Here is a 14,006-nt window from a genome sequence, read left to right as displayed (position 1 = left end):
AATAAGGTTTTACAGATACTTATTTAGTACTAGATTTCAGGTAGGTACTGCGTGAAATGTTGAAGCTCATCTTTAATTTTCTGTGAGACTTCTGAGCGGTTGTTAAGTCCACTACAATTATGATTCCCCCACCAAGTGGTCCAAGCTTTCTGTTTTGAGTCCACAGCAATGAGGGTTCACATTCCTGTTTACAGTGATACTACAACTGTGAAGTATAGTTACAGTCTTTGTATAATATATTTATATCTAATTGTGATGTAGAGCTATTGATACAAAGTTGTATCTGAATGTGTCAGATGATTGCTTTTGTTCAACTAAAATGTTTTTACATCATCTTCCTCTTTCCCCTCCCATCCTTCTACCTCTGGAATTCATGATCTCTTTTTATTTAACAATTATTGCTACATATATATGCAAATAAATATACAAATGCAAAAAAACTCATAGGAATGCAATTCATGGACTGCAATACATGGCGATACTCAGCTGCTTAAGATGATAATCATATATTCAACACATAATCAAGAAAATTTTATCTATGAATCAGAAAGAAAGAATGCTGGAATATTTGTAACTTATGTACGATGAGGAAATGAGTGACTTCTTAAACATTATATTACATTTTTGTTCTAAATAGTTAAACAGATGAATTAAAAACACATAATGATCTTGAACTCATATTTTCAGGTATATTTTTGAATGTGAATTGGTCCAAGTCAACATATTTGGAACATTTCTTAAGCACTAAAATAGACCTAGTTCCTTGAAAATAATAGTTTCTTTGAAGCTTAAAGTCTTACTATTATTCATAAAAAAATAAACCTATGTGATCCAGAAAGTTAAATTTGATTTTATGTATAATAGTTATATAACTGAAAACATTTATTTGAAAATTCTGTTAAAGTCTTAAAAACATACATTAATTACAGATGAATTACCAAAGCAAACAGAAGCATAAAAATGAAACTTTTAACGTTCTGTTTGAAGCATCATAGATCTTTCTTACCTAGAATGTCACTTGGGAACATAAAAAAGATGAACAGATGGCTCTCCCTAACCATATCTTTAATAAACCCGTGTTTTAATAAGCCTTCTAAAGTCAGACTCCGCATGCAAAACCTTTACTCAGTATGAGAACTTGAAAATACATAATTAGCAGCTCCCTAATAAAAGAATTATTTTCAGAGTAAATTATAATTTAAAATGACTAATTTTCAGATGATCAAAAATGAGTAGGCATGTGCCAGTTATTTCTCAGTGGCATTATTTACTGGACCTCTAAACTGTATGCAGGTGATGCTCATGAAGATACATTTTTCAAACCAATGCAATGCACAGAAACCTTAGAATACATGCTTCAGTTTTTGTCATATTCTGCAGGGAAAGGGCAGAAGATCCCCAGAGATGTACAGCACACTGTGGTCAGTATCTTCTTCCAACATGGTCTCTTGGTCTCCAAAGCTGATGCAATATTTTAATTGTTGGCAATGCTTGCTGCCAAAACATTTCTCTACTAACAGCCACTGTTGTTTATCAAGTCCCCAGTGATGGCTTCTTGTAGCCAATAGTTTTTGGCAAGACATGTCAGAGTTGGGCTACTAAAAATGACTTCTATAAACAGGGCCAATTCCCCAAACATAACAAAAGATTCTCTGAGCTCGTTATGTTGGCAGCCTTGTATGGTGTTAGGTCTCTAGTGCTGTGTCTTGTCAGTTCTGTCATAAATCAGTTTACCTCTTTCCTTTCCCTCCATTCATGAAACCTTGCCAACCCTGTTTTTACAATAACTGCTTCATGAGATGGCTTTTTGCCCTCACCTTTCATCCAGAACATAATGCATCTCCACCTTCATTCAAAACTTGTACATTCCTAGGACTTTCATATATATTCAAGACAACTAAGAACATCTTGTAATTCATACACAATTTTTCCTCAAACTTAAGTTGTTATTGAAGTCTTTTAAATAGTGATATTCTGAAAAAGCTCAGACTGTTATCAATCTTGTCTTCAACATTTGATAGGTTTAAATTGAAATGCCTACATACTGTCATTTATATCCCTCTGTCTTCAACAAAACAACTGCACAGGTTGCTATCATTTCCATTATTCAAAATAAACGACACTATTCATACTAGACATAGTGATTTGATTTGTTGTCACTCTGTAAATATATATTCTGTGGTATTGATGAACAGCCTACTTGTAACTTGAATGTTTTTAATATTTCTTCAATGTGGTTATACACTAAACATTAACCAGATTGATATTCTTATAATATGCATAGTAATTGTATTAACTTATTTTTGAAAACTGAAGCATAATCAAGACAAATATACTTGCATCTGACAGAAAATCAGATCAAGGTCAAACCTTAACAGAGTAACAAGAAAACTGAAATTATATAATGTTTGTTCTCGTCAGTTTTAAAACAATACTATGTTGAGAAATGCCAGAATATTGTTTTGTGTTCCTGACACAGGCTGATTAATAAACACCCCTAGGGAGACTAAGGTAGTATTATGGTGCGAGTCTGTGTTCAAATTTAGACCAGGAGTGTCCTCTCAAATGTCTGCACAAAAGGTTGGTCATCAATCTGTGACATTAATGAAAATGGCAGAACTTTAGAAGGTAAATCTTATGTTGTAGAAGGAAAGTGTTTCATGCATATATAACCTTGAAGGGAATATTGGTTTTTATTGGGTTCTATCTATCTATCTATCTATCTATCTATCTATCTATCTATCTATCTATCTCTATCTCTTTGTATCTCTATCTCTATCTATCTATCTATCTATCTATCTATCTATCTATCTATCTACCTATTTATGTATCTCCATGTTTCAAGAATTAAATAAAGCTATTTAACTCTCTATAATAATTTTTTAATGTAATTTACTGTTCTGCTACAGGACTAAAGCAATGTAACCAAGGAAACATGATGGTAAACCTGTAAAACTATGAACCAACGTAAGACTTTCTTCCATTTAAGTTGTTTCTCATGGACATTTTGTCAAAGTAATGCAAAGTTTATTAGCATATGCACTTATCAATACATGTGCATGCATACACACATACAATTTCTTCAGAAATATAAGGTTTCTGCTAACGATAATACTTTTGTTTGTACTTTGGTAAAGAATGAGAGCCGTTAAAGGGGGCCTATTACTTCTCAAATAATATTGTAAAAATTGTCTTCAAGGTACTACAGAGAAATAAAGAGGACAAAGACAACTCCTAGTTCATATTATACTTGTACTATACAAGCAAATAAAAGAACACCACATGATCATCTCATTAGATATAGAAAAGATCATGGATAAGATCTAATAATGCTTCATGATAATAGTCCCAGAAAAATTAGGGATATAAGGAACATACCTAAATATGACAAAAGCAGTCAATGGCAAGCCTACAGCCAACCACACATTTACTGGAGAGAAACCCAAAGCTACTTGACTAAAATCAGGAAAAATACAGGTTTTCCCACTCTCTATATATCGATTTAACATTGTGCTTAAAGTTTCATCTTTATAAATAAGACAACCAAAAGAGATGAAAAGGACACATATGGGGAAGGAGGAGGTTAAAGTATAACTACTTACAGGTGATATGATAGTATACATAAATGACCTTAAACTTTTCACTGGGAATTTCCACAACTGATAACAATTTTCAGCAATTTAGCTTGATGCAAAATTAACACACAAAAATCACTAGTCTTACAACATAAAAGTAGCAAATGGACTGAAAAAGACATCAGGGAAACAGAACCTTTTACAATAGCTTCAAATAATATATCATATCTTGGGGTAATTCTAAACAAGCAAGTGAAAGACTTCTTTTATAAAAGAAACTTAAAGTCATTTAAGAAAGAAATTGAAAAATATTTCAGTAGATAGAAATATCTCCCATACTCATGGATTGGTAAAATTAACATAGAAAAAATGTTATTAGCTGAAATACCCAACAAAGGGGAGAGAGAATTTGTAGAGACCACATCCGTAGGTTAAACACGGCCCCCAGTTGAGAGAGGGGGCCACTCACCCATCTCAAAAATATTAACCCAGAATTGCTCCTGTCTTAAAGAAAATGCATGGGCAAAGTGTAGAGCAGAGATTGAAGGAAAGGCCATCGAGAGACTGCCCCACCTAGGGTTCCATCCCATCTGCTGACACCAAACCCAGACACTATTGCTGATGCCAAGAAGCATTTGCTGACAGAAGACTGGTATGGCTGTACCCAGAGGGATTCTGCCAGAGCCTGACCAATCCAGATGCAGATGCTTGTAGCCAACCATCAGACTGAGCATGGGGACCCCATCAGAGTAGTTAGGGGAAAGACTGAAGGAGCTGAAGGGGTTTGCAACTCCAGAGGAAGAATAATAATATCAACCAACCAGAATCCCCAGAGCTCTTAGGGACTAAACCACCAAGCAAATAGTACACATAGAAGGACCTATGGTTCCAGCTGCACATGTAGCAGAGGATTGCCTTATCTAGCATCAATGGAAGGGGAGCTCCTTGGTCGTGTGTTGGCTTACTGCCCCAGTGATGGGGTGATGAGACAGGGTAGGTGAAGGAACACCCTCATAGAAGCAGGAGGAAGGGAGTGTGGGGGAGGGAGTTTGCAGAGGGGAAACCAAGACGGGGAAAGACATTTTAAATGTAAATAAATACAATAACAAATTTAAAAAAAAAATAGAAAAAAATGGCAATTCTACCAAAAACAATTGTACAGATTCAATGTAACCTTCATCAAAATTCCACAGACCTTAAAAGGACAAGTTTCAAATTGATTTGCAAAATAAACAAACAAACACCTCAAGATAGTTAAATAATTATGAACAATTTTAAACAAATGCTAGAGGTATCAACATCCCTGATTTCAAGTTGTAGTACAGAATTAATTGGCATAAAACAGACATATTGATCAATGGTATCTAATTGAAGATACAGACATACCTATGGACACTGGATTCTGAAAAAGGAAGCCAGAAATACACACTGGGAGAGGAAAGGCAGTATCTACAACAAATGGTGCTGGGTCAAGCTGGATCTTTGCATGTAGAAGAATACAAATAGAGCTATAACAGTTGACTTAAAACTCAAGCCCAACTGGATCAAAGTTCTCAACATAAAACCAAATACACTGAACCTGATAGAAGAAAAAGTAGAGAGTGGCCTTGAATACATCTGTAGAGGAGACAGCTTTGTGAGCATGACAGTCATAGGGAAGATATTAAGAGCACAAGTTAATAAGTAGGATCTCATAAAACCAAAAAGCTTCTGTAAGGCATAAAGCAGTGTTATTCAGACAAAATGGCAGCCTATCAAATATATTACCAACTCCACTGCTACTAGAGGACGAGTAGCAAAAATATATAAGAAACTCAGGAAACTGGATATAAAAAAGCATGATCCAATTAAACAATGAATTAAATATAAATGGAGAAATCTCATAGAGAAAGCTGAAAAGGATAAGAATCATTTAAAGAAATGATCTGCATCTATAGCTACCAGAAAAATATGAATAAAAAACTACTTTAAAAGTCAATCTTCCACTGGTCAGAATGGCTAAGGTCAATAAAACATGTGACAGCTTATATTGGCAAGGATGTGGAATAAAAGCAATGGTCATACATTGCTTGTGGGAGTGCAAGCTTGTACAGCCACTATGGAAATCAGTATGATGCTTCTTAAGACACGTTGAAATCAGTCTACCCCCAGATCCAACCATATCACTCTTGGGCATATATGTACTAAGGACATTCTATCCTATAGGAAGGAGATTTGCCCAACTATGTTCATTGTGCCTTTATTCATAATAGCTAGAAAGTGGAAAAAAAAACTTAAGTGTCCCCCCTCAAAAAGAATGCATAAGAGAAATGTGTTACATTTATGCAATGGAGTATTACTCAGCTATTGAAAAGAAATGACATCATGAAACATGCATGCAAATGTATGGAACTAGAAAAAATGTTCTGAGTGAGGTAAACCAGATCTAGAAATATAAATATGGTGTGTATTTGTTTATTAATGGATATTAGCCATTAAGTAAATGACAACCAAGCTTCTGCAACCAAATATATAATATCTGTGTAATTTATTTAGGGTTGATATCAGATGGCCTCACCATTTTGGCATCATGGTACTAGATCATACAAATGTCATCAGTAGTCGTAGTGTGGTGAGATACAAGGGAAACACATGCACATTACAAGACAAAGATTCATGAGTCATATGACCTTCATGTGACATAGAGTGATAGATTCATAAGTGTCTTAGGATTTCTATCACTGTGATGAAACACCATGACCAAAAACCCAGTTGGAAAGGAAAAGGTTTAAATAAACCTTACACTTCTATATTACTGTTCATCATTAAAGAAAGTCAAGACAGGAACTCAGACAGGGTAAGAACCTGGAGTCAGGAGGTTATGCAGAGGCCATGGAAGAGTACTGTTTATTGGTTTGCTCCTCAAGACTTGATCATCCTGCTTTCTTATAGAACCCAGGACCACCAGCTCAGAGATGACATGAACTGCAATGGACTAGGCCCTCTTATATAAATTTCTAATTAGGATAATGCCTTACAAACATGCCTGAAGTCTAATGCTCTGGAAGCATTTTCTCAACTAAGGTATTCTTCTCTTAGATGACACTAGCTTATAACAAGTTGAAAAACAAAAAACCTACCCAGCACACTCGTGCTTTCTCCTTTCCCAACAAACCATTCTATGAGAGACAAATCACTCTACTAGAATGAGATCTTAAGTTTAAATCCAGAAACTATATAAAGAATTTAAGAACACACTTATAATCACAAAGTTATTAAAGAAGACACAGAAAAATCCTTAGGGCTGACTGGCCAACCAGTCTAACTTAATTGGAGAGTTCCTAATTAGTGAGAAGCCCTGACTCAAGAAAACAAAAGGATGATTCCTGAGATGCAACACTTGGTGCTGACCTCTGTTCTCATGCACACCAGCACACAACTACATATGCACAAATGTATATGCTCGCTCTTATGTACACACACACACACACAGATACACACACACACACACACACAGATACACACACACACACCCCTCTTGGATTTCTTTCATAGATTTCTTTCATAAATTTGACTTACTAATGTGTTTGAGATGGTTGAATTTTTACTTATCATATATAAGGCCCTGGTTGTTTAAGAGCACTTCAATAACAAGGTACAGTGCTAAATGTCTGAATCTCATCACTTTGTAGATGGATGAAAGATATCAAAATCAAGGACAAACTAAACTAAAATGGTCAAAAAGAACCTGAGTTATTTGATACATAATCCCTCTTGCTCCTCCTTTGTTAGTGTGTGTGTGTGTGTGCATTGCATCTGGAGAGTGAATGAATGTGTTTATATATGTATACATACATACATACATACATACATCTATATTACATATTGAATAATACACACACATTTTATATTCTAGAAATTTATATGTCTCAGACATTTTTATTTATACATTAAATTAAATTGGATATCAATCATTTAAATACTTACAGTAAGTAATTACAATGAACTAATTTAGTGCAAGTTCAACAAATATAATGTCCAAGAGCTAAAACTATGGTAGTTTTACCATGTTTATTGAAAACTCGGGTTAGAATGAAATGCAAACCTAAATCAGTAATTTTTATAGAATGAATTTTGCAAATCCATTACCTAAACTGGTAGCAATGGACAGTGTTGAGTAAATTTCCCTCAGTATTTATTAATTCCAAACAAAGTATTATGAATTCCTATCTTTGTATACCATTGACAGAGTTTATACAATGGGATGAGAGGTTAAATTTATAAGCCAGTGCTTGATTTTAAACGCATGTGGATAAATCTGTATTCATCACTATAGTCTGACCTGAACAGGGTTTTGTTTTTTATTGCAAAATGTGAATCCAAGGAATCATAAAGCAATTGAAAGCAATTAAGTTTTTTCATAAATGAACTAATCAAGATCAAAAATAATTCTTAAATGCAAAAGATATCAAGAATGCAACCCTGTTGTGAGAAAGAAAGTTGGTGGAACACATAAATGAAGAGGTGAGTACCATCAGAGACCCTGTGCTTTGTTACACTTGTGTTCTTTCTTAATATACAGCAATGCTGCAGATGATTGCTTGTTACACTTGTGTTCATTCGTAATATACAGCAATGCTGCAGATGATTGCTTGTTACACTTGTGTTCATTCGTAATATAAAGCAACGCTGCAGATGATTGCTGGGACACTAATCATAATATCTCATGAACTCTTCCTTCCAAGGACTGATGAAATTTTCTTCCACATTTATTTTGAGGAAGAGCGAAATAAAATGAACTATTTTACTTCGAACTGGCATGAAAGGTTAAAGAAAAAATGGAATGGATTTTTCAGTGTTGTTCCCACATTACATAAAAAACTGGCATTTTATCGGTGTTGATATAACATGGAAATTTAGGCATCCTTTCTGAAAATACATTTATTTCAAAAACCAAATATATAACTGAGACCCATAAAACTGAACTATCGCTGATAGTTGATATATGGCTGAATTGGAAGGTCATTTTCCTGATGACTATTTCATTTATAATTATTTTCATTCCCATGGTCAAAGATAAGAAAAATAAAGCTACCAAGAAAAGTGAAATGACCCCTACTCTTAAAATTGATTTTTTGGGTTTTGGTGCTCTGGATGCCTTATTACTATGGTAATGGGGAAATTAGGTTATTCAGTTTCCCTGTTGCTAGTATAGAGTTTGCTCAAGTGTTCCCTTTCTATTACTTGATTAAGAAGTAAGTTTTATGGAATCTGCCCCAATCCATTTCCATATAAATCAGTATGAAACAGCCACTCACGTGTCACCACACCTAGTATGCCCAATTTATTTAATCAAATTATATCTCACAACAATTTCGATATGTCACATAGTACTCACACTATGTAGCTGCTGCTGATAAGCCCACACTAAATGTTGGTGTCATATGGCAAAAACAACAACAACAACAAAACAAAAAACAAAAAAAAACCCTACAGTTGAGATTCTCGAGTGCTCTACTGTCCCCCTGTCCTGAATCCCGATTATTTACAGGAGTCAGTGAAATCTGTAAAATGTTTTGACATATTGCACAGAGTGGAGTGAATGTCAAATAACCGGATACATACATTCTTTTTCCTTTTTTTCTTAAATTACTACAATATAAGCAAGCACAAATTTCAAAGCTCATTAATATACACTTGAAAAATAACAAGAAGCAAGCTAAGAAGTGATACTAAAAATAACATGAACACATCATTTTTGACTCTTTTAAAGATGGTTTGCTAGTGATAAACATGACCTATTCTATACAAATGAAATCTCAGAATGTTTTTATCAAAATCATTTTGGCTTCTTTATGGATATCTTTCTCTCTCACTTTCCATCAGAAACCACCATCAATCTCTTCCACACTTTCTTCATAGCATTTTTCATGTCCTTATTCCTAAAAGTGTAAATCACAGGATTGAGCAAGGGAGTTAGGATGGTGTAAAATATTGCCACCATTTTATCAAAGGAGAAAGCAGATGGAGGCCGTGCATATATAAATATGCATGGGACAAAAAACAATACCACAACTGCAATGTGGGACCCACAGGTGGAGAGAGCTTTCCATCGCCCTTCAGAACTGTGGGCTCTCAGAGACAACAGGATGACACCATAGGAGACAAGCAAAATAGAGAAGATTATGATGCAGATAGACCCACTATTGGCAACCACTAAAAGGCCAAAGATATGCGTATCAGTGCAGGCAAGTTCCAGTAATGGGAACAAGTCACACATGAAATGATCAATGACATTGGGTCCACAGAAGGGCAATTGCAATGTGAAGATAATTTGTATGATAGAATGCAAGAAGCCTCCTGCCCAAGCTATCCCCATCAGTGTGCCACAGAGCCTCCAGTTCATGATGGAAGAATAGTGCAAGGGCTTGCAAATTGCTACATAGCGGTCATAAGCCATGGCTGTCAAGACTATCACTTCTACTGCTGCAAGGAAGTGTTCAGCAAAGAGCTGCATCATACATCCTTCAAAGGAGATCGTTTTTGTCTCATACAGGGAGTCCACAACCATCTTTGGTGTGATGACAGAAGAGAAGCATGCATCCAATAGGGACAAGAATGCCAAAAAGAAGTACATGGGACAGTCTATCAGTGTTGGGCTACAGACAATGGTCACCACAATTATCATGTTGCCCCCAACAGTTGCAATGTAGACAAATAAAAATACAATAAAAACTATTTTCTGGACTTTAGGGTTCTGCGAAAGTCCAAGGAATATGAATTCTGTTACAAAACTCTGGTTTTGCATAGTGTCAAGAAGATTGTGAAGTAAAATTGTGTTCACATGAACCTGTAATTATTAGGAAACAGTGTTTTGAATAAGATTATGTTATCATCAACATGTTGGGGTAGTAGTAAACAAATTTTTCTTGAGTAAGGACAGAAAAAAATCAGTGCTTTGCCTAATACATGTACATATACACAACACTATGTGAATTGAACAAAATATATATGCATTTACACAGAGAGAGTAATAGGTAGATAGATTTATGATAGGCATAAATATAAATATAATAATAGTAATTAAAGAATAGACCATGAGTTATAAAGGAGGAGTACAGAATATATTGGAAAGGGTAAAGGAGATTAGTGTGGGAATAATATACATAAGACGTCCACTTCTAAACTTGGTTTTAAGAAAAAATGACTTTTTAAGAAAAAGTCATTTCCTGAAGGCAGTTTTTGAAAATTGTGTAGAATTAAAGTACTGGCTATTGTTAATCTGTAAAACACAAATACATGTTTTTACCTAGTAATTCCTGAAGGAGAATAATTAAAAGCATTATGAAACTTTTACATGTTATACATATAGAGAAAATATTATATATTAATCATGTCTCTAATCTGCTTGAAATGAAACACAGATGAATAGTCTTCCATGTGTGATCAGAACACTCACCTTCTAGCAGAATCGCAAAATATATTGTAGAAACAATTGACAATCTTGTTCATATTTCAAATTGTCTTGAACATCTGAGGATAACTGGAATGTCAAATGAGTTAATTTATTCTTAAAAGTTACACAGACCTACAGGAAATATTTGTTTTTATTTGTAATGTGGTTACTGAAAGTGTTGAGATTTTCCATTTAATTGAACATTCTAAATTGTAACCAGAACATGATAAAATCACACTTGTTGTCAGGGTAAGAGATGATACAAGTTAAGCAACTGCTAGGAACTTAAGTTACAAGGAGTAGTGGGTTTATTATAATTTGTTATTTTATTATTATTATTATTATTATTATTATTATATTGTTATTTCTTGGTGAAAATTTTAGTAAGAGGTGTTATTCTCAAACTAACAAAGGGTGTTCAAACTGGTATTTTAACATAGACTTTCTGGTTCTAAAGTACAAGGTCCCTCCTTTACTGTTTGTAAATAGCTCAACTACAAGGTTTATAAAAAGCATCAAATGTGAAAATATAAAACCACAACTAATAATAAAATGTCCGTAGAAATTCTAAGAATAGTTCATCTTCTTAAAATTAGCTTCCGGCCAGGCAGTAGTGGCGCGCCTTTAATTCCAGCACTTGGGAGGAAGAGGCAGGCAGATTTCTGAGTTCCAGGCCAGCCTGGTCTACCGAGTGAGTTCCAGGACAGCCAGGGCTACACAGAGAAACCCTGTCTCGAAAAACCAAAAAAAAAAAAACAAAAAAAATTAGCTTCCGTAGTTGCAGATAGTTTTTCCATAAGACCACCAGATAAATACTTCAGTCTTAAATATGTTTTCCACAGGCTTCAACTGTGTCTGAGTCTTCTCTTCTGTAGAAAACTGAAATACATTAATGAAACCACACACACACACACACACACACACACATATATATATATATACATATATTTATATACTTATATAAATGTTTATATATACATTTGTTAAGATATCTGAATAAAAAAGTATATTATACATATATAACATATTATATGCATATATATGTGTATATTTATATTGAGAAAGAAAAGGTGATCTTAAGGAATGACAGTCAGCTAACACATTATTGCATGATTATAGAACAACAGGGCACAGCTATGCACTTTTCCCTTAAAGGAGCAACTCCCATGTGTTCTCAAATGCAGTTCTCACCACTGTCTGTAACCAAAGCCCCTTATCCATTCACCAGTTATACCTGAAAGAAGAACAGGATAAAACAATCCCTATAGGGTTATTAGACCATAATACTAATACTAACCATACTACTAACCATTATACTAATAATAACCATATATAGTATTCTAACAATGCTAACCATTATACTAATAATAACCATTATACTAATGTAAAAATATCATGATATAATTTAACACTGGCCAGTTTAACCTCAGAGAAAGGCATAGAAGTAAAAGAAGAAAAAGGAAAAAAGAAAGAAAATTTATGACAAGTAAATACATCACAAAGCATAATTCATGTTAATATTCCAATTAGTGTGCAACAAATATATATTTAAAGAAAAGAGCAATTATGTTCTAGAAGAATCTAATGCCCTCTCAATCCAAGCTAAACTATCCACTATGTATCATATTACTTCAAGTCCTTCAAATTTAATAAGACTCAGATTTCAGTTCTGCTGATGGGTTTAATCATTAGAACAGAAACTAGTTTTCATGTGAGAATAATATATAGATACATATGGATTCTGGAATCCCGTAGAAATAGATAGCAAATTGAGAGACACAGCTGTTGCATCCAGATACATAGAGAACACATATTAGTTTTAATTCTTGTTTTTGTATGGGAAAGCGTGATGAGTGCTTTTCTTCATACTCATTAACAAATGTAAAATATTTTGTCATAATTACAATTAGAAATAGCATTTTATTTAAATACAAATGCAATTTAATGCCCTTAATAATTATCAGGTTCAATACTCTAGCCCACAGACCCACTACATCTATTACTAGCTAACATAGCCTTACTTCACAAAAGAAAAACAAGTTGTTTAGGAGGAAAATCAAATCATGATATTAATCTGGAATAATAAAAATAGTATTTTTCAATAACTGCTATCATTTCCAAAGAACAACAAAATTTTAATTCAGGTATTAATTAGGTATGGCCTACAGCAGTGGTTCTCAACCTGTAGATCATGACCCATTTGGTGGCCAAATGACCATTTTTAAGCATCACCTAAGACCATTGGGAAATACAGATATTTATAGTAAGAATCATAACAGTAGCAAAATTACAGCTATGAAGTAGCAACAAAAATAGTTTTTTATGTTTGGTGGTCATCATAGCATGAGGAATGCTCTTAAAGTGTCACAACATTAGGAAGCTTGAGAAGTACTAGCCAATAGTCATAGATACTCAGCAAAGTGCTTGCTGTACAAGCATGAACACAGCAGAGTCCAGATTCACAACCTAGACATTGTGGTCCATGTCCTTTCCCCCCATGATTGTCAGACAGTGGCAGGCTGATTCTTGGAGCTTGCTTACCAACCATACCTGTATATTACTTAACCTGTATATATTCAGGTTAAGTGAGGAATCCTGTTTCAAACCCATTTTAAAGCAGACAGCAATTAAAGAAAACACATGGCATCAACTCAAGGCCTCCACATCTAGGTATGCACATGTGTAGGAATACCTACACATATAAGCAAATTTCTCCAGGAGCAGCATTTTCACAAAGAACATGTTGATAAACACAGAGTGCATAGAAGGGAAAGAGAGAGAGGGAGGAAAGAAAAAAGAAAGAAAATAGTGAGTAAGAGTAGGGGGGGAATGGTTCAGAAAACAGGGGAAATCAGCAGGATACAGAAGGAGTAGGAGACAGTGATGTGAATATTATAATTCCCTGAATATAAGTATTTATAAGTATATATAAATTACTATCACACACATTGCTGAAAATAATGTGAAATTGAACAATTAGTTAAATAGGAAACATA

At 34.2% G+C, this 14,006-nt stretch overlaps 1 protein-coding gene across 1 annotated transcript; it reads right to left on the bottom strand.

Annotated features, from left to right (window-relative positions):
• Positions 1-9,426: 9,426 nt before the first annotated feature.
• On the bottom strand, positions 9,427-10,362 carry LOC114637361 (olfactory receptor 4C15). The gene has a single exon (XM_028785591.1). The coding sequence runs from the start codon at positions 10,360-10,362 to the stop codon at positions 9,427-9,429; it is 936 nt and encodes a 311-aa protein (XP_028641424.1).
• Between the last annotated feature and the right edge of the window lie 3,644 nt (positions 10,363-14,006).

This window comes from Grammomys surdaster, unplaced genomic scaffold, assembly GCF_004785775.1.
Source record: "Grammomys surdaster isolate TR1022 unplaced genomic scaffold, NIH_TR_1.0 125284, whole genome shotgun sequence".
NCBI classification, from domain to species: domain Eukaryota; kingdom Metazoa; phylum Chordata; class Mammalia; order Rodentia; family Muridae; genus Grammomys; species Grammomys surdaster.
This window is presented reverse-complemented; position numbering and strand designations above follow the sequence as displayed.

Excerpts from the sequence above, each read along its gene's own strand:
- LOC114637361 (XM_028785591.1), bottom strand. The coding sequence starts at position 10,362 with ATGCAAAACCAGAGTTTTGTAACAGAATTCATATTCCTTGGACTTTCG.